Source organism: Oratosquilla oratoria, chromosome 8 (genome assembly GCF_046742065.1).
Source record: "Oratosquilla oratoria isolate Oo_2021 chromosome 8, ASM4674206v1, whole genome shotgun sequence".
Classification (NCBI taxonomy): Eukaryota; Metazoa; Arthropoda; class Malacostraca; order Stomatopoda; family Squillidae; genus Oratosquilla; species Oratosquilla oratoria.
In genome coordinates, this window is record NC_134784.1 from 20,206,199 (window position 1) to 20,229,396 (window position 23,198).

At 38.3% G+C, this 23,198-nt stretch overlaps 1 protein-coding gene across 1 annotated transcript in view; it reads left to right on the forward strand.

Annotated features, from left to right (window-relative positions):
* The first annotated feature begins 6,749 nt into the window (after positions 1-6,749).
* LOC143027622 (BTB/POZ domain-containing protein 6-like) overlaps positions 6,750-23,198 on the forward strand; it is a 24,082-nt gene continuing 7,633 nt past the window's right edge. Inside the window, exons 1-3 of the mRNA XM_076188992.1 lie at positions 6,750-6,909; positions 13,635-13,721; positions 22,852-23,059. Coding sequence (XP_076045107.1) covers positions 13,666-13,721; positions 22,852-23,059 — 264 coding nt within the window. The 5' untranslated portion in view covers positions 6,750-6,909; positions 13,635-13,665. The remainder of the gene's footprint in view (positions 6,910-13,634; positions 13,722-22,851; positions 23,060-23,198) is intronic.

Consider the following 23,198-nt stretch of genomic DNA (forward strand, 5'->3'; position numbering starts at 1 on the left):
GTTAGTAGGGTCTTCCTTGTTTCCCCCTTTATATATTGGTACTATATTTGCTCTTTTCCAATCTTCTGGAACTTTTCCCTCTTTCAATGAACTGTTTATGAGGCTATGTATTTTGTCTGTTAGTTCATTCCTGCATTCTCTCAAAATCCAGTTTGCTATTTCATCTGGTCCAGGCGATTTTCTGACATTGAGATTACTCAAGTGTTTCATTATTTTATTCCTTGATACTTCTATGTCTTTCATTGGGCGGACTTTCTCCTCCCATTCTATATCTCTAGGTTGCATGTTCTCCCTTGTAAACACCGATTTAAAATGCTCGGTTTTTTTTTTGCCATTTCTATTTCCTCTGTGTATTCAACTCCTTGTCGTAGTTTCTCTAATTCTTGTTTGTTTTTCAGTTTGTTTACAGATATGTAAAATAGTTTTGGTTGATCTTTACATTTTTCTATGACATCTTTTTCGTATTTTCTCTTTTCTTCTCTGCACACTTGTACATATTCATTTCTATAACTATTATATTTTCCATTTTTCAGGTCTTTTGTCTTTTTTTCATTTTATCCAAGCTTTATTTCTTTTGTCTATAAACTCCCTACATCTTTTGTTGTACCAGCACTTTACATATTCTTTTTCTTGCTTTTGTCTTGGAGCATACTTTTCCACTCCTTTATAATTTTTTGTCAAAATATTCCATTTCTCTTCTAGTGTTGTTTCCTCCGTGTGTATTCTTTCCCAGTCTGCTTTTAGAAAGAATTCTTTTATTTTATAAAAAGAAAAAAAAATTCATACATCAATCTTCCCTTTCTATATTCATTTTTTCATGTATTTTTCCTCAGTTGCATTTCAACCAATATGTGGTCAATTTTACTTATTGGTGTCTTATATTCAATCTTGTCCACTATTTAAGGTTCTGATGTGATTATTAGGTCTAGTCTCGATGGTTCTTCCTCATTTCTATACCTAGTATTCTCTTGAATCCATTGCGTCATTGTATGTTCTATAATCATATCAAGTAGTACATTTCCCCATAGGTTGTCTCCACCCTTCACTGACATCTCTTCCCAGCAGATTTCTTTACAATTAAAGTCACCCATTATAACTATTCTTCCTCCATCTTCCATTATCTTATTTAGTGTTATCCTTGTCTCTTCTTACATACTTCTGTGTTCTCTCGCTTCCCACGAGGCCGTTTTAGGAGATACATAATTTACTACAAACTTCCTGTTCTTCCCATCCCTGTCTTCCACTTCCATCATAATCATCTCTACTCTATTCTTTCCATATGTGACATTCCTCACATTTATATCCTTCTTAGTCAGGAACATATCTCCCCCTTGTTTTACCGCTCTGTTTCTAATCCAATAATTATATGCACCATGTCCTACACTGTTGGGTGATAGTGGACCTTTAAATTTTGTCTGTACAATTCCCATTATATCCGGTTCTTTTTCCTTCAGGTAATCATTCAGTTCGTTCAAGCCTGTTATTAATCCATCTATATTTGTGTAAGACACTTTTTAATTTTCTGCTACTTTCATTGTGTTTTCCGTTTCCCTTCTGTTTTCCTCTGCTATGAACCATTTCCTTACTTTCATATTCACTACTCTCCAATAGAATATCTTTTTCTGTCTGTTCTTTTCTCTTTTTTTTCTTAGCTTCTAGACTTTTTGTTTTCTCATCCTCTCCTCTTTATTCCTTTCTCTTTTTATCCATACCTTTTTATATTGCTCACTGTCTGCTAGTTTCCCTGTTTTTTCTAAGATATTCTCTGCTGTCGTTTGTGACCTGAATTTAACCTTCATTGGTCTGGTCTTATCTGTTTTGTATTTTCCGAGCCTATACATTTCTTCTATTTGTTTCCCTATTTCTGGTTTATCTTGAACTACTTCTAATATATTATTTGCTTTTTCCTTTTCCTCTTTTATTCTTGTAGTCCTATTTAGATTATACTTCTCTTCCATCCCTAATATAATTATACATTTCTTTTTATCTGCTAAGTGTCTTACTATGTTCTTCTCCCTCATCACATTAATAACTGTGTCTTCAGTTCTTGCATCTGCTGTTTCATTATACCTCTAAATTCAATTTTATTGTGCTCTTGTACTTTTTTCCAACCATTTACCTCTTTTGCTATGGACTCTTTATTCTCTTTATTACTCTTCAATTCCTCATTCTCTTTCTTTACTTCTCTTAACTGTCTTTTTAATTCTACTATTTCTTGAGTTAGGTTTTGATTCTTCTTTAGTTCTTCCAGCTTATTAACTCTTTGAGTAATTGACTTCATTTGGTTAAACTTAGCTTCCCAATTTTCATTCATTTCTTTTAGTTTCTCCTCTAAATTTACTAGTCGGGGGAGGTTGCCATATCCTCCCTCATTAAATCCATGGAAATAGTTATCTTCATCTTCCATTGCTCTGCTCTTATCTATATTTCTAATTTTTACATATTTACTAATCACATCGACTTCACCGCCAGGCCGTCTCTTGTTTACATAGCGTCTGAGTTATTCCTGGGCCCTCTCTTCCCCTTCCTCATTTCCTTCCATTTGCCTCAGTAATCCCTCCCCTTCTCCTTTTTCTTCACCTTCCCACTACACCACGAGCTTTCCCCTTTCCTATAAATACAACACAGGTACTTGTAATCTTTGAAACTTGTAGAAGTCACCGGAGTCCAGACTTCGCTGCCACTCCGACCGACGTGTGTGTGTGTGTGTGTGTGATTCACCATGGTCTTGGATCATGTGTTGGACTCAAGATCGACAGCTATTTCCCTCCCGGAGGAGAGCTCACAGCTCATATATGACCGATCTATGGGTAATACTGTGACCTCACACGCACGCGCGCGCACACGCACAAATACCATGAAAACTATGATGATGACTACGACGACGACGATGATGATAATAATGGTTACAAAATAGTGTATATGAGATCAAACCCAAATGAACACTTTTTCCTTTTCCTTTCTTTAACTGCATTGTAAATGCGTGGAACAAACTAGCTAATCAACTTGTAAGTTTAAATGCAATTGACACTTGAGTCGGTGGTTCCTAACCGTTTCCACTACCTGCTTGTCCGGTGGTTGAACCGTGCCGGCGACTGCAGGTTGTGTGTATTTACCTAGTTGTATTTTACGGGAAGGGGAGCTATGCTCGTGGTGTCCCGTCTTCATATCTCATTTTATCTAAACTATTTTTAAATTCATGTATTGTTTTTGCACACACTACTTTCTCGTCTAACTTGTTCCAAGTGTCTATTACTTGTGTGTATGTCTGATTCACCATGGTCTTTGATCACGTGTTAGACCAGTGATCCACAGCTATTTCCATCTCGGAAGAGAGCTCATATATGACCAATCTATGGGTAATGCTGTGACCTTACACGCATACACACTTACCAACTCCCCGACCACGAGAGTTAGAGTAACTACCCGCAGCGCAGCGATACTGAAATTATTTCAGCCCTGGCCGGATTTTGAACCCGGACAGACGTAGTGGCAGTCATTAACTCTATCACTGAGCCAAGAGTCGTGTTTTGTGTGTATGCCTATGTGCGTGTGTGTGTGTGATTCACCGTGGTCTTGGATGACGTGTTGGACTAGTGATCGACAGCTATTTCCATCTCGAAAGAGAGCTCAAAGCTCATATATGACCAATCTATGGGTAATGCTGTGACCTTACACAGATACAGACCTACGAACTTCCCGACCACGAGAGTTTGTGTAACTACCCGCAGCGCACCGATACTGAAATTATTTCAGCCCTGGGCGGATTTCGAACCCGAACAGATGTAGTAGCAGCTAGTAACTCTACCACTGAGCCACGAGTCGTGTCGGGAAGGGGAGCTATGCTCGTGGTGTGTGTGTGATTCACCATGGTCTTGGATGACGTGTTAGATTAGTGATCGACAGCTATTTCCCTCTTGGAAGAGAGTTCAGAGCTCATATATGACCAATCTATGGGTAATGATGTGACTTTACACGCATATACACCTGTCAACTCCCTGACCACGAGAGTTTGAGTAACTACCCGCAGCGAAGCGATACTGAAATAATTTCAGCCCTGGAAGGAATTCGGACCCGGACAGACGTAGTGGCAGCCGGTAACTCTACCATTGAGCCACGAGTCGTGTGTGCGTGTGTCTGTGTGTGTATTTGTATGTGTGTGTGTGTGATTCACCATGGTTTTGGACCACGTGTTGGACTCGTGATCGACAGCTATTTCCCTCCCGGAGGAAAGCTCAGAGCTCATATATGACCGATCTATGGGTGATACTATGACCTCACACGTACACACACACACAAAGAAAATGAAAACCATGATGATGATGATAATAATGATAATCATAATAATCTATATAATACGCTTGTAACTGTGTGTGTCACGCGGTGACGTCACGGCAACGAAGCCTGCCAAAATTGCTGACGACTGATTGGCTGCGAGCGAAGCAAGAGTGGTGACATCACGGCAACGGAGACGACTTATTGGCTGAGAGCGGTGACGTCACGGCAAAAAGGAGACGACTGATTGGCTGCCAACTAAACGACAGTGGTGACGTCAGGCAATGGAGACGACTTATTGGCCGAGAGCGGTGACGTCACGTCGCTTCAGCGCGTCCGACACGACGTCACGGTGCAAAGGAATCGAAGTCGTTTTATTCTGGCTGAAGACAGACGATTTTATTTACCCATTTATCACATTCTTTCGCTAAATGAAATATTAAAAAAGGCATTTATTCAAAGCTTAACGTGTTACGTTATGTCGCGTTGCTTTCTGAGCTCCTGACAGAACCTCACGAAAATAAGTAGATAAATAAATAAATAAGTTTAGTCATAGATTACATGAAGATAATCGTCTATAAATGTTTATTGTAATATGACAAACGATTCAATTTTTTTTATTGCCTTTATGATTGATCTAACGAGAAAAGAGAGACGACGGGAGAATTTGACGACACCGTCGGGAGACTTTGACGACTCCTTTTGGAGACTGAAGACTCCTTCGGGAGATTTTGAAGACTCCTTCGTAATACTTCAAAGTTGAATAACCGTGGAATTTCCTCCTATGTGACATGACATAAACGATAAAAAAAAAATCATTGCCTTTATGATTGACCTAACGAGAAAGAGAGAGAGACGACGGGAGAATTTGACGACAACGTCGGGAGACTTTGACGACTCCTTTGGGAGATTTTGAAGACTCCTACGTAAATCCCGTGGAATTTCCACGGGTCCTGCTAGTAATAATAATGGTTACAAAATACTGTATAAGAGATCAAACATCAATGAATAATTTTTCCTTTTCCTTTCTTTAACCGCATTGTAAATGTGTGACAGAAAATACCAGTTCAACTTATAAGTAACACACACACACACACACCAGACACATTCACCGGCATGTAGTCACCACCCCATCTCGTCGGAGCACTCCAAACCGCCGCCTTAATCCAAGTGTCAATTGGTAGCCAAATGTAGCGAAACGACCGAGACAATGTAGCGAAACGACCGAATAATATAGCGAAATGGTTGGTAGCGAACTGTCCATGTAGCGAAACGACTGAAGAATGTTACGAATGGTTGGTAGCGAACTGGCCATGTAGCGAAATGCTCAAAGGGTTACAGGTACTTTATAAACGTGCACACATTGTATTTTTTATCATATTCGTATCTCAAATGCGAAAAAAACAGTGTAGCGAAATGTAGCGAAACGACCGAACAATGTAGCGAAACGACCGAAAGAATGTAGCGAAACGACCGAGCAATGTAGCGAACTGGCCAGGTAGCGAAACGACCGAACAATGTAGCGGTTGTCGCGAAATGGTTGGTAGTGAACTGGCCATGTAGCGAAACGCCCAAATTTTACAGGTACTTTATAAATCTGCACACATTGTATTTTCTATCATAGTCGTATCTCAAATGAGAAAAAAAAAAACAGTGTAGCGAAATGTAGCTAAACGACCGAACAATGTAGCGAAACGACCGAAAGAATGTAGCGAAACGACTGAACAATATAGCAAAACGACCGAAAGGATGTAGCGAAACGACCGAGCAATGTAGCGAAATGGTTGGTAGCGAACTGGCCATGTAGCAAAACGACCTGTAACCACTGAAATAACATTAATTTTTTGGAGAAATTAAAAAAAGTGTCGAAAAACGGTTTTAATTGTAAAAATTTACCAAGACCTTAGCGGTACATACTCGCTTAATGGTAAAAGTTTACAAAAGTTTACCGGTAAATTAGCGGGACACTGGTCCTGTCAGTACCACCAAGCCGAGACGCGCTTACCGAGACATTAGCGGTACATACTCGCTTAATGGTAAAAGTTTACTGGCAAATTATTGGGACACTGGTCCCGTCAGTACCACCAAGCCGAGACGCGCGTACCGCTCTCTGAGTGTTGTGGTATAGCTTATCGGTTAACGGAACCAGAATTTTTACCAGTAAAGTATCGTTAAGGTTGTTACCGGTAACTTTACCGGTACCTGCCCACCACTACTTATTGGATACCCCACACTGAAAACTCTACTCCTCTCCTACGCCATTTTACTGAATTTGCGTAATTATACGAATAATTGTTATGACTTAGACAGGATGCAACAGCCTCATTCCCAGCCACACACTCTTGGAGTATGTGAATGTTTTGGTAGCAGTGAGCTTCTTGCTGACTGGGCATTTTGAAATGTAAGCAAAAATCCGGGCGACATACTGACACTGATCTAGCAGTTCCCTGATATCTAGCAACCCTTCCACCCACCCTCTGCCTCTCCCGAGCACTACGAAGCAGGACAGCGTCTCAAGTCATCTGATAACACATCAGGCACCCTTGCAAGGAACCTACGTCTTCGAGATCTTATACGCAAAAGAAACCTACGACCCATCCTACATGTACATATATATTATCATCATCCAATAAGGTACGTAATAATGTTTTGAATAATAGTATTTATGAAAATATGTGTACGCAGGTACCTAACAGTGTTTTAGTTATGTGGTTATGAAAAATACGTTCCAGTTTAAGTAATAGCCTGTCCTATCGAAAATACTTATCCTGTATACAAAATTCAGACAAGAAACTTGTCGGTACAGTACACAAGAACATAAGAATTCAGGGGACTACAAGAGACCTTAAGGCCTACACTAGGCAGTTCCATGTCCCTTATCACCTTTCATCCCTATCCATAAATTTATCTAATCTCTTAAAACAACAAATTGTGTCAGCGCTCACTAAGTCAATTCCATTTGTTACCACTGTTGGCAAAGCAGCTATTGCCTGTTTCCCTCTCAAACCTAATTTTGTGCAATATAAATACATTACTGTGTGTCCTGCCCTGCTATCTTAATATATATATATATATATATATATATATATATATATATATATATATATATATATATATATATATATATATATATATATATATATATATATATATATATATTGAAGACAAACGAGTGGATTTTTATTCACTGACGTTTTGTCCTTACACGGACATTCCCGAAGTCCAACTGTTCTTTGTGTTTAGCTCACCGCCCTTCCACTCATATATATATATATATATATATATATATATATATATATACATATATATATATATATATATACATATATATATATATATATATATATAAATGATGTAACATGCTATATCGTATGAATCGGTATCTAAATCGTTTCATCAGCGGTCGGTAGAAGTTTGCTGGACTTTTCATGAAATTGTTAAGAGTCGCGTCACTATGTAACGATTTGATCAGAGGAAGTAATCACGAGAACCTAAACTTTGTACATGCTAGGCTTGTGCATTGCACCGCCTCTGCGTGATTTCTGTGCAATGGGTTTGGAACGGATAAAGAGGGGAGCGAAAATGATTATCCCTCTCCCATGCAAGGTAAAACGAATACTATAGTAGTATTCCTTTTACCTTGGTCCCATTTACACTTACGCTGACATTAAGGATTGACTGCATGAAGAATAATTATAGTAGCAATACTTCCGAGATTATGAAACTATAGATGAATACAAAATAGTCAAGAACGAAAAATACACAAAACGCAGAAGAGGCACGTTGCCACCGTGGTCATGAATTTCAATGAATTCACTGAAAACTTTAAAACTAGGTGCATTGAGATATATTTCGTATTCAAAGAAAACTAATTCATAAATCACAAAATGAATTTGTCTCTTAAAAGTCATAGTTGGAATTTATAGGTCAACTGTTATGAAAACACTATAAAGAAATTAAGGAAGTCACTCGATCTTGGACCTGTGAAAGTACTGCAAGGTTTTGCAGTCTGATTGGTGTGATGAACATTTTCATCAGCCTCACGACTTGTCTTTGTAAACACATACTCGTACAAGGCTACTTGCTTTGATTACAATACTTTCATAGATATTTTTTTCACGATAATCGGCGCTATTCACCTTGGGAACAGTCTTGCGCTGAGGCGGTAAAGATGAAATAGGACAGCAGAGTGGAGTACAGTATAAATGTTATCAGCATTATTTATTTTTCATAATCTCCACTCGTGAAAGTGTTGCCCGACTGGTCCGTTGGGATATCACCAAGTCCTTAGGTCTTCGGTACCTTCTAATAAATCTCTCTGGAGATAAATTTTGAACTTTTGTCTGTACTGTTTCTGTGTTGCCGTGGAACACTCATTGATCATCAGCTCTCCATATAAATATAGTCAACACTCTTGTCGACAGGTTTGTGTTTCCATCCTATAAAATTGACAGTATAATTAACTTATGATAATGTTACAATGTATGGTAACCAGCGGCGGCGCCAGGAATTTTTAGTTGGAGAGGCTAAGGGGTGGCTGAGCAAATTTTTGGGGAGGGCTAATAGTAATAGGATAATACACATATATCATCCTCATTTCAGAAGGGAAGGGGGTTAATGGTTGTGCTAGCACTGATGGCTGACAAATCTTTAGCCCTGGCAATTAAAAATTCCACTTAATAAAATTATTTCAATGAGTGTTTTAAATTTTCAATTTGCTCATTTCAGTTGGGGGAGCTAATGGGGGGCTGGCCACTTTTTGGGGGGGGCTAAAGCCCCCCCCCCCCGGGCGCCGCCACTGATGGTAACTTTCAGAACTGATCTGAATAGCGGAGACGAGAGAACAGAATTTTCGTTGTATTTAGCACGCTGACTGATTAATATCCCACCATACAAATTTTACACTTTACCGAAGCTTTTGACAACATGCAGAGGGAAGAAGCAATGGACTGATCTTTGCCAACTGTTGTAAATTCGTTTGATTATAATCGACTTCGGTTACACTTTTTTCCGAATCTACAAATAGCGAATTACATTTGCGATATATATTGAGAAGATAAATGATGAACTAAGATAAATTAAACCTAAATGTTAGACACATTGTTGAATTATTGAAGGAAAGTAAGTGAAGTTTTCTTCTATCTATTCAAATTCACATTTAACGAGACTCGTCACGGCACCTCAATGGCAGTTTGATTTTACTCACGTAGCTGGACATACCCTCGTAAGATAACCGTGGCATCTTATCATTGTCTTGATATAATTCACTTGTGATTGATTATTTGATTAAAAGTCACCCAGAAAGACACTGTGCAACCTTCTTGTCCTGTTGCATTGTCTAATGCGTAGTAAAGTGCGCACAAGTGCCTAAGTCGCAGGGTTGAAGAAGAACGCGGACATGCAACTTGATCAATCGCAATTATTGTAGACAACGTAGAGCAACGGAGGGATGTGGCTGGTAACGGTTTTTGGGATCCAAAATATATCTCTGGAGATAAAATTTGAACTTTTGTTTATTCTGTATTAATGTGGAACAGTTTCCGTGTTGGCGTGGAACACTCACTAGTTGATAGCTCTCCATATATTGAAAGGTAGAAAGGCAGTTGATGTTGATAAGAAATATCTTGAGCCTGATCTGGAGTATTAGTTCCATCGGAGCTGCACCTCCAGTTGGTCTTCAATGTTTTATGAAAAAGAACTGATATTATCATTATCATAATTATAATTATTATTAATTATTATATTATTATTATTATTATTATTACTATTATTATTACTAATAATAATAATAATAATAATAATAATAATAATAATAATAATAATAATAATAATAATAATAATAATAATAATAATAGCAATAATAATAATAATTATTATTATTACTAGCAGGACCCGTGGAAATTCCACAGGATTTACGAAGGAATCTTCAAAATCTCCCGGAGTCTTCAGTCTTTAATAAAAGGAGTCGTAAAGTCTTCCGACGTTGTCGTCAAATTCTCCCGCCCTCTCTCTCTCTCTTTCTAGTTAGGTCAATCATAAAGCCAATCAATTTTTTTAATCGTTTATGTCATGTCACATAGGACCCGCGAAATTCCACTTTGAAGTATTACGAAGGAGTCTTCAAAATCTCCCGAAAGGAGTCTTCAGTCTCCAAAAGGAGTCGTCATAGTCTCCCGACGTTGTCGTCAAATTCTCCCGTCGTCTCTCTCTCTCTCTCTCTTTCTAGTTAGGTCAATCATAAAGCCAATCAATTTTTTTCATCGTTTATATCATGTCACATAGGACCCGCGAAATTCCACTTTGAAGTATTACGAAGGAGTCTTCAAAATCTCCCGAAGGAGTCTTCAGTCTCCATAAGGAGTCGTCAAAGTCTCCCGACGTTGTCGTCAAATTTTCCCGTCGTCTCTCTCTCTCTCTCTCTCTCTCTCTCTCTCTCTCTCTCTCTCTCTCTCTCTCTCTCTCTCTCTCTCTCTCTCTCTCTCTCTCTCTCTCTCTCTCTCTCTCTCTTTCTCGTTAGGTCAATCATAAAGGCAATAATTTTTTTAATCGTTTATGTCATGTCACAATAAACATTTATGGACGATTGATTATCTTCATGTAATCTATGATTAAGCTTGTATAGACGTTTGAATACTGTTTATTTATTTATTTATCTACGAGTATTTATTTATTTATCTACTTATTTTCGTGAGGTTCTGTCAGGAGCTCAGAAAGCAACGCGACATGAAGTAACACGTTAAACTTTGAATAAATGCCTTTTTTTAATATTTAATTTATCGAAAGAATGTGATAAATGGGTAAATAAAATCGTCTGTCTTTAGCCAGAATAAAACGACTTCGATTCCTTTGCACCGTGACGTGTCGGACGCGCTGAAGCGACGTGACGTCACCGCTCTCGGCCAATAAGTCGTCTCTATTGCCTTGACGTCACCACTGTCGCTTAGCTGGCAGCTAATCAGTCGTCTCCTTTTTGCCGTGACGTCACCGCTCGCAGCCAATCAGTCGTCAGCAATTTTGGAAGGCTTCATTGCCGTGACGTCACCGCGTGACACACACACATAGTTACAAGCGTATTAATATATAGATCATTATCTGTATATTACAGGGATGGGGTCGATGAGCAATTAAGAATTCCATGAATGGGTCAATGGTCTTAACAGTGTGGAGACCCCTGGTATAGACTTTAGACCAGCGTTTCTCAACCTTTTTACCCTTGCGTAACCTTTAGAATAAATTGCATGTCTCAAGGAACCCCTGAACAATATATATATATATATATATATATATATATATATATATATATATATATATATATATATATATATATATATATATATATATACCATATCCTTCTCATTTTATTTTCATCGTAATAGTAGGCTAGATAGGATGTCTGTAATACATTATTGCAATAACCAAGAATATGTCGTGCGTGTTTAATTATATTACGTATATGAAATTAAATTTAAAAAAATCAAAGGTGCATTAGCTTATCTCACTTGTTCTCGCGGAACCCTTAGGGACCTTTTGCGGAACCTTAGGGTTCCGGGGAACCCTGGTTGAGAAACGCTGCTCTAGAAGGTCTCTGTGGACGCCTCGAATACACTCCTGGAAACGAGGAAGGGGTAATGTTCCTACGAGGCTTCGGGCTGGGTCCTAAAAGCCATACGTATACAGTATGCGCAGTCTCCCCGGTGCGTGAAGGTCAAAGAAGCTGTTTACAACGTGAAACTGGAGACCAGTGTTGCCACTGTGATCTATGCCAGTTCCCACAAATGAATGAGATTTTTTCCCCAAAATTCCCACGTCGAAATCAGGATTTCCACATTTTTCCCAACAAAAAGAATTCTTATATATTCAAATAAGTTCATTGCAACATATGATTCTTCAAATTCTACGTATATTTCTTCGGATTTCTCCCACAAGTTTGTGGAAAATTCCCACAAACTGCCATCCGTGCTGGAGATGCACCCTCTCCCCAGCAACAGCTGAGGTAAGGAACACGACTCGGTGGCGCGGTTGGTAGAGTCTCAGACTGTCAGTACGGAGGTATCGGCGGTACCTGGTTCGAATCCTGCCCAGGGCTGAAATTATTTCAGTATCGCTGCGCTTCGAGTCGTGTAAGGTCATAGCATTACCCATAGATCGGACATACGAGCTCTGAGCTCTCTTCCGGGAGGGAAATAGCTGTCGATCACGAGTCCAACACGTGATCCAAGGTGAATCACATGCTTAGCTGCCTGAGCAGGATGTCGTGATCGTGGCCACACGGATCTCAGGAGTTTCACCGGGGGGCGGGTGGGGGAGGGTGTGTTAACGAACCAAACATACATACTTATACCACATAATCCATAAAGCTATTTACCCATTGTAAAGGGGGTGGCCCAGCCGAAATATACGCCCACCCTTCACACATCCATCTGTTGTCCTTTATATTTTATCTCCTTGTGAATAAAGGGTCTTGTCCTCCCCCCCACTACTTATTCAGAGGCAGCAAAACAAGACAGCACTTCCACAGCAGGTTTCAACATTGGGAACTGGTTTACCCCCTCTTCTTCGTTATATAGAGACTTCTCTCCCCCTCATTCACTCAATAAATAAATAAAATAGAATAAAATAAAATTACAGAACAGTCAGGAATATCACTTCGGACTGCATAATTTCCTCATCCATTCACAACTCTCAGTTCATTCCATTCTTTTGCACTCCCTATTTCCTTGTTCGACAGACATTCCTCTTGCATCTAATGACCCCTTGACTCCATCTATCTACCTCATTTTTTATCTCAAGTTCTCTCCATCTACTTTTGTTTTCCACATTTATTCTTAGACTTTCATTACTCATTCCTTCCATATTCCCAAACCATTTCAGCACCTAAAATAAATGTGTGTGCGTGTGTGTGTATATATATATATTATATATATATATATATATATATATATATATACATATACATACATACATATATATACATATACATATATATATATATATATATATATATATATATATATGCATTGCAAAAATAATCACAAAAAAACACGTGACTAAATGATCATGCAGAAGCCACAATGAACTTAAAGTTCGGAATACTCTGAAGATGTCGCAATAGACGAAAACTTTTAGTATTCCGAACTTTAATTCCCCTGTGGTTTCTGTATTATATATATATATATATATATATATATATATATATATATATATATATATATATATATATATATATAATATATACAGTAAATATAAATGTCTTTTTTCTGACTTTTTGTGAGACGGGTTATGATAACATGGTAATTTTAGGTTGTGCGGTTGTGTACTGCATTGAAATATTTAATAATTTTTTTCCTTTGCTGTACCAGATATACCAACATTTGGAGGGCATACTTCACGATGGAACCCATTTTGGCCAGGCTGATTCCCCTTATGTTCCTCAATGCCATTGCCATGTAAGTTATACGCTTTTGTAGATTGTGTTTATCTTTGTCACAAGCCAGTGGTGTTTTGCAATCACAAAAGAAACCGTCTTTTCCCATGCAATCTATTTCATGTCTTTAATGTACTGTTACAGCACCAACCAAAACTACAGTTAAAAACTGAAGATACATGCTTGTGTACATATACTGTGATATACAAGTTGAATCATCTGTCTAGGGATTACATTATGAAAAAAAAATCAGAAAAAAAGGTAACTAGCTCATGAATGTCTGATGTTTAAATGAAGTTATTCCGTCATTATTGATGCAGCTGAGATGGATCTCCACCTAGGCCCCCTTAGGGACGCTCAGTCTTTGTAATCACGGTGGCTTATTGCTTGGTAAGGTTGTATGTATGATGAGAATTTTTTTTTTTTTTTTTATGTTATAATGGCTGAGGTTGTGAATGAAGTCTGAAATTAGTGTAAGCTCGATTATACTGATTAGATGTTAGCATACTATCTAACGCTGACCTTCCGCTCCTCTAATAACCGCCATTGTGAAGAAGGGTCACCAATAAAATAAAATAAAGGGAATGGAAATACATATCGCAAAGAAAACTAAGCTAAACTTATTACTGAAAACAAGGATGTAAAGATCTAAAAATTAACATGCACATATGCAGACGTTTGAGCCCAGGACTTAAACAAACTACGAGGATTTTACCCAGGACATAGAACGCCACCGATTTCGTGAGTGGGTTTATGTCCTGGTCCCAAATGTCCGCACAACTTGCGGTTTGCTAGTGTTGGATTCTCGGGCCGACTGTCGGAAATTATTTCGGTTGCTATACGCCGTTAATGGTGATTCTCTTCACACACACGCGCGCGCGCGCAAACACGTCGGTAGAGGTGACAACGAAGTTTGGACTCCAGAGAAAACTGCAAATTTCGAGGATCACAACGAAAAGGAAGTACCTGTTTTGTATTAATAGGGAAGGGGAAAGCTCGTAGTGTAGTGGGAGAGTGAAGAAAAAGGAGAAGGGGAGGGATCGCTGAGGAAAATGGAAGGAAATGAGGAAGGGGACGAATGGGCCCAGGATCTTAGGAGAATCGTAAACAAACGGGGGGAAGAATATACAGACGAACATCAAGGAAGCAGAGGTGTGAAGAGTAGAAATATAGATAGTAGCAGCTTAATGGAAAGAGATGATAACTGCTTTTATGGGTTTAAAGAGGGAGGAGGGGACAACCTTCCCCCGACTAGTAAATCTAGAGGAGAAACTAAACAAATGAACGAAGAATGGAGGGTTAGGTTGGACCAATTAACTCTAGTTCCAGAGAAAGTTGATGAACTGGAAGAACTAAGAAAAGAGAATCAAAATCTAACTAAAGAAGTAGACGAATTAAAAAGACAGTTAAGAGAAGTAAAGGAAGAGAATGAGTAATTAAAGAGAAATAATAAAGAGAATAAAGAGTCCATAGCAAAAGAAGCACAGGGTTGGAAAAAGGTTCAGGAGAATAACAAAACTTAATTTAGAGATATAGTGAAACAACAGATGAAGGACAAACTGAAGGCACAGTTATTAAAGTGATGAAACAGGAGAATGTAGTAAGAGACTTAGCAGATAAAAAGAAATGTATAATTATATTAGGGATGGAAGAGAAGTATCTAAATAGGACTACAAGAATAGAGGAGGAAAAGCAAAAAGTAAATAGTATATTAGAGGTAGTTCAAGAAGATGAACCAGGTATAGGGAAACAAATAGAAGAAATGTATAAGCTCGAAAAATACAATACTGATAAGACGAGACCAATTAAGGTTAAATTCAGGTCACAAACGACAGCAGATTATATCTAAGCAAAAACAGGGAAACTAGCAGACAGTGAGCAATTCAAACAGGTATGGATAAAAAGAGAAATGAATAAAGAGAAAAGAGAGGATGAGAAAACAAAAAGACAAGAAGCTAAGGAAAAAAACGAGAAAAAAACAAAGACAGAAAAAGAGATATTCTATTGGAGAGTAGTGAATATGAAAGTGAGGAAATGGTTCATAGCAGAGAAAAACAAAAGGGAAACAGAAAATACAATGGAAATAACAGAAAATTAAAAGTATCTTACACAAATATAGATGGCTTAACAACAGGCTTGAACGAACTGAATGATTACCTGAAGGAAAAAGAACCGGACATAATGGGAATTGTAGAGACAAAATTTAAAGGTCCACTACCACCCAACAGTGTAGGACATGGTGCATATAATTGTTGGATTAGAAACCGAGAGATAAAACAAGGGGGGTGGAGTTATGTTCCTGACTAAGAAGGATATAAATGTGAAGACTGTCACATATGGAAGGAATAGAGTAGAGATGATTACGATGGAAGTGGAGGACAAGGATAGGAAGAGCAGGAAGTTTGTAGTAAATTATGTGCCCCCTAAAACGGCTTCGTGGGAAGAGAGAGAACACAAAATATGTTGGAAGACACCAGGATATCACTAAGTAAGATAATGGAAGATAGAGGACGAATGATTATAATGGGTGACTTTAATTGTAAAGAAATCTGCTGGGAAAAGATGACAGTGAAGGATGGAGATGACCTATGGGGAAATGTATTACTTGGCATGATTATTGAACATACAATGACGCAATGGATACATGAGAATACTAGGAATGAGGAAAAACCATCGAGACTAGACCTAATAATCACATCAGAACCCGAAATAATGGACAAGATCGAATATAAAACATTAATAAGTAAAAGTGACCACATATTGGTTGAACTGGAACTAAATGAGGAAAAATACATGAAAAAACGAACAATATAGAAAGGGAAGATTGATGTATGAAAAAACAAACTTTCACAAAATGAAATAATTCTTTCAAAAAACTGATTGGGAAAGAATAAACAAGGAGGAAACAACAGTAGAAGAGAAATGGAGTATTTTGACGAAAACTTATAAAGGAGCGGAAAAGTATGTGCCAAGACAAAAGCAAGAAAAAGTATATGTAAAGTGCTGCTACAACAAAAGATGTAGGGAGTTAAAAGACAAAAGAGATAAGCTTGGATAAAATGAAAAAAAGACAAAAAATCTGAAAAATGGAAAATATATACTAGTTATAGAAATGAATATACACAAGTGCGCAGATAAGAAAAGATAAAATACGAAAAAGATGTCATAGAAAAATGTAAAGATCAACCAAAACTATTGTACAGATATGTAAACAACAAACTGAAAAGAAAACAAGAATTAGAGAAACTACGACAAGGGGGAGTTGAATACACAGAGGAAATAGAAATGGCAGAAATTATAAATAAGCATTTTAAATCGGTGTTTACAAGGGAGAACACACAACCAAGAGATATCGAATGCGAGGAGAGAGTTCCCCCTATAAAAGACATAGAAGTATCAAGAAATGAAATAATGAAACACTTGAGTAATCTCGATGTCAGAAAATCGCATGGACCAGATGAAATAGCAAACTGGATTTTGAGAGAATGCAGGAATGAACTAACAGACAAAATACATAGCCTAATAAACAGTTTGTAGTGACGCAGCCACAGGCGGTCACACACTTCCCATAGTTGGCAAGAGGTGAATATGAGCTAGCCAATCAGGAGCCAGCAAATGGTTCTCGAGCGGCTAGCGACCTCTCTTGCCAACTACGCTGAGCCGCGAGCGACCCTTAAATAGGGCAGCGGCGGCTAGTCAGGACAGAATGGTAATAGCCACGGCAGCAGCAACAACATCTCGTCCAGTCTTGTAGCAGTTCCATCGAGCCTCGCCGTCATCAGCCGCCACCGCCTCTGACGTTAGGCTCACCGTCCAGCTACGACTGATCAGATCCACTAACCAGTGGCTATTACTTGTGGTTTTACCAAAGAGATTAGAATAAGAGACCAAAGTGAATTTCATTTTCCCTGGCTTGTTCGAACCAAACCACTACAAATTGGTGACCCCGGTGAAAGACAACCAGGATTATGGAAAATTCACAAGTGAAACTTCCCAGTTTCTCCCGTGACTTGGAGAGCTGGCTACTTCACACAGAAGCCTATTTAGCCACTCAAGGTGACGTTCCAGACCACCAAGCCTTCGGCGCGTACATCGCCGCTCTACCAACGGACGTCATCGCCCTTGTCCGTAACGCCGTCTCTTCTCCTCCGGAAGAAGGCAAGTGTGCCGCCCTCAAGACTGCCTTACGGAAGCTATGCGCCAGGCCTGACGACCAGCTCTACCGAGATATCCAGCAGAGCGAACTCGGCGACACCACCCCCTCACAGCTATACACCCGTATGGCCAACCTCAACACCCGTGCAAAGGTGGCATTGCCCAAGGAACTCCTCCGCTCCATTCACCTCTCCAAGATGCCGGACGCCCTCCACTTACACCTGGAAGCTTTACCCGGCGATAAGGACGACGAACAATACTGCGAAATAGCAGATAGGTTGTTCCAGCGACATACCTCGGTACACAAACCAGTGCATAGTGTTCGTGCAAAGTGTAGTGACAACCCAGGTGTTACCGACCATAGTGCTGTGAGTGAAAACATTCCCATGTCATATAGTGCCAGTGACCAAAGTATGCAGCAACTACGGCAGGAAGTCGCCGACATGAAGACCTTGCTCAACCAGTTGCTTGCCGAGAAGGGAACCCCCCCCTCAACCACCACCTAGCCCCGCTCCACGACAGGATACTGCCTCCTGTTGGTACCATACCCGCTTCGGAGCCAAGGCGCTCAGATGCACACAACCATGCAGCTGGTCGCTTGTAGCAGTTCCATCGAGCCTCGCCGTCATCAGCCGCCACCGCCTCTGACGTTAGGCTCACCGTCCAGCTACGACTGATCAGATCCACTAACCAGTGGCTATTACTTGTGGTTTTACCAAAGAGATTAGAATAAGAGACCAAAGTGAATTTCATTTTCCCTGGCTTGTTCGAACCAAACCACTACAAGTTCATTGAAAGAAGGAAAAGTTCCAGAAGATTGGAAAAGAGCAAGTATAGTACCAATATACAAAGGGGGAAACAAGGAAGATCCTTCAAACTATAGACCGGTCTCTCTTACAAGTAAGATAGCTAAAATTTGTGAAAGAATGATCAAAACTAGATGTGTAAATCATTTGGGAAAAAAAGTACTAAATCCAAGGCAATTTGAATTTAGACAAGGACGATCATGCGTCACAAACTTAATGTGTTTCTATTCAAGGCTAATAGATATAATACAAGAAAGAGATGGATGGGCTGATTGTGTATTTCTAGACCTGAAAAAAGCTTTTGATAAGGTGCCACATAAGAAGTTGTTTAAGAAATTAGAAACTGCAGGAGGAATACAGGGCAAACTACTGAAGTGGATGGAAGACTTCTTGCATGAAAGAAAAATGAGATTGGTGATAAGAGACAAACACTCCAATTGGGATGAAGTGATAAGTGGTGCTCCACAAGGAACAGTTCTGGCCCCAATAATGTTTGCTATATATATTAATGATATGGATAAAGGAATTGAAAGTTATATGAGCTTCTTTGCGGATGATGCAAAACTGTTTAAAAAAGTGAACACGGAAGAAGATTGTGAGTCACTACAGAATGATCTCAGTAAAGTATGAGAATGGAGTAGGAAGTGGAAGATGGAGTTCAATACCAAGAAGCGTAGTACAATGGAATTTGGAAGAAGCAAAAAAAAAAAAAAAAAAAAAAAAAAAAAATAGTAGGATCATATAAATTGGGAGAAGAAGGAATAAAAAGGTAGACAATGAAAAGGACCTGGGAGTCATTATTATGAATAATATGTCACCTGAGAAACGTATAAAAAATGGAGAAACTTATAATTTAATAAGAACAATCAAAGTGGCATTTACATACCTGGATGAAGAAATTGTGAAGAAAATACTAGTTACTTTGATAAGACCAAGATTGGAATATGCAGCAACGATGTGGTCACTAAGTACAAAAAAAAATGTATAACAAAACTTGAAAGAATACAAAGAGCAATTACGAAATTGGCACCAACACTCTCAAAACTATCATATGAAGAGAGACTAGCAAAACTTGAGCTACAGACAATGGAGCAAAGAAGAGAGAGAGGAGATTTGATAACTATTTATAGAATCATGAAAGGCATAGAAACTAGTGATAGAGAGGATATAAAAAAAATGGGATGATAGAAATACAAGAGGACACGGAAAGAAAATCAAGAAAGACAGTTATAGAAGATATCTGAAAAAGAACCACTTTCCCCACAGAGTAATAGACATTTGGAACAAGTTAGATGAGAATGTGGTGTATGCAAAAACAATACATGAATTTAAAAACAGTTTAGGTAAAATGAGATATGAAGACGGGACACCACGAGCATAGCTCCCCCTTCCCGTAAAATACAACTAGGTAAAACAACTAGGTAAATACACTCGACAGACGGAGTGACATTAAAGATTGGACTTAAAAAAAAACGCGGATCTTAACGACGAGGGCATACCTGTGTTGTATCAGTAGGGAAGAGGAAAGTTCGTGGTGTAGTGGGAAGGTGAAAAAAAGGAGAAGGGGAGGGATTACTGAGTAAAATGGAAGGAAATAAGGAAGGGGAAGAACGGGCCCCGGAAGTCAGAAGGAATGTCAACAAAAGATGCGCAGACGATAGAGGTGAAAGCGAAGAGGTTAGTAAAAATGTAAAAATTTGAAATATAGATAAGAACAGCGCAATGGAAGGTGAAGATAATTATTACCATGGATTCAATGAGGGAGATGACAACCTCCCCAGATTAGCAAGTCTAGAGGAAAAACTAGAGTAAAAGAACGAACAGTGGGAGGTTAGGTTCAGTCAACTTCCACGGATTACACAAAGAGTTGATAGATTGGAAGAACTAAAGAAGAGCAACCAAAACCTAAATAAAGAAATAGAAGAATTAAAAAGACGGTTAAAAGAAGTAAAGGATGAGGAATTAAAGAATAATAATAAAGAGAATGAAGAGTCCATAGCAAAAGATGTATGTTCCAAGACAAAAACAAGAAAAAGGATATGTAAAGTGTTGGTACAACAAAAGATGTACGGAGTTAAAGACAAAAGGGATAAAGCTTGGATAAAATGGAAGAAAGACAAAAAAACCTGAAAAATGGAAATTATATACTAGCTATAGAGAATATGTACAAGTGTGCAGAGAAGACAAAGATAAAATACGAAAAAGATGTCATAGAAAAGTGTAAAGATCAACCAAAACTATTTTATAGATTTGTAAACAACAAACTGAAAAACAAACAAGAATTAGATCAACTACGGCAAGGAGGAGTTGAATACACAGAGGAAATAGAAATGGCAGAAATTATGAACATGCCTTTTAAATCGGTGTTTGCGAGCGAGAACATACAACTTAGAGATGTGGAGTGCGAGGAGAAAATCCCCCTATGAAAGAGATAGAAGTAACAAGGAAAGAAAGAATTAATCACTTGAGTAATCTTAATGTTAGAAAATCGCATGGACCAGATGAAATGGTAAACTGGATTTTGAGAGAATGCAGGAACAAACTAACAGACAAAATACATAATGTAATAAACAGTTCATTGAGAGAAGGAAAAGTTTCAGAAGATTGGAAAAGAGCAAATATAGTACCAGTATATAAAGGAGGAAACAAAGAATACCCTACTAACTATAGACTGGTCTCTCTTACAAGTACGGTAGCTAAAATTTGTGAAAGAATTATCAAAATTAGATCGGTAAAGCATTTGGAAAAAAAAGTACTAAATACAACACAATTTGGATTTAGACAAGGGCGATCATGTGTCACAAACTTGATGTGTTTCTATTCAAGACTGATAGATATAATACAAGAAAGAGATAGCTGGGCTGATTGCGCATTTTTAGACCTGAAAAATGCTTTTGATAAGGTGCCACATAATAAATTGCTAAAGAAATTAGAAACTACAGGAGGAATACAGGGCAAACTACTGAAGTGGATGGAAGACTTCTTGCATGAAAGAAAAATGAGAGTAATGATAAGAGACAAACACTCAAATTGGGATGAAATAATTAGTAGAGTTTCATAAGGAACAGTTCTGGCCCCAATAATGTTTCCTATATATATTAATGATATGGATAAAGGAATTGAAAGTTATATGAGCTTCTTTGTAGACAATACAAAACTGTTGAAAAAAGTGAACACTGAAGAAGATAGTGAGTCGCTGCAGAGTGATCTCAATAAAGTATGGGAATGGAGTAGGAAGTGGGAGATGGAATTCAATATTAAGAAGTATAGTATGAAGGAATTTGGAAGAAGCAATAAAAGAATAGTGGGGTCATATAAACTGGGAGAGGAAGAAATAAAAAAAAAAGTGGAAAATGAGAAGGACCTGGGTTTCATTATTATGAATAATATGTCCCCTGAGAAACATATAAAAAAAAAATTGGAGAAACCAATAATTCAATAAGAACAATCAAAGTCGCATTTACATACCTGGATGAAGAAATGATGAAAAAAATGCTAGTCACTTTGATAAGACCAAAATTGGAATATGCAGCAACGATGTGGTCACCAAGTACAAAAAAAAATGTATAACAAAACTTGAAAGAATACAAAGAGTAATTACGAAATTGGTACCAACACCCTCAGAACTATCATATGAGGATAGGCTGACAAAACTTGAGCTACAGACATTGAAGCAAAGAAGAGAGAAAGGAGACTTGATAACTATTTATACAATCATGAAAGGCATGGAAGTTATTGATAGAGAGGATCTAATAAAATGGGATAGTAGAAATACAAGAGGACACGGAAAGAGAATCAAGAAAGACAGTTATAGAAGAGATCTGAAAAAGAACAGCTTTCCCCACAGAGTAATAGACATTTGGAACAAGTTAGATGAGAAAGTGGTGTGTGCAAAAACAATACACGAATTTAAAAACAGTCTAGATAAAATGAGAAATGAAGACAGGACACCATGAGCATAGCTCCCCTTTCCTGAAAATACAACTAGGTAAATACATGGCTGAAGTGATTCATTACATGATGAAAGAAGACATGTGACTAGGAGTTGAACCGTAGTTTTTCTATGCAAAATTATTTGTGTAACCCTTGTTTGTTTAACACTACAGTTTCTGTGTTACTAACTGGTGTGATTCAGATCTCCTCAAATATATTCACTGTTAAGAAAGAGTAACTTGGCTTTTTTTACTGTAGGGGGACCTCTATAGATCCAGTCGAGATCGAGCTTGAGCAGTCGGCTGCTTTTGAGGTTAATGTAAAGGACTTGTCCACTAACAATTCTGACTGGACCTCGTGGCAGACCCCACTGACATCAACTCATGATCGCTTGGCCCATCTGTACTCATCAGGATACTTCAGTGATGCTATTCTACTTCTCAAGGACCACAATAAAGAGTTTAAGGTGACCACAGTACAGGCTGTACTTACTTTCTCTACATTTTTTACATTCATTCTCTCCCAAATGTATTAATATCAATTATATTTTTTTCTCAAAATTTTGAGTTATAAATGCTTTAAACATACTTTTCTTTGCATCCTTT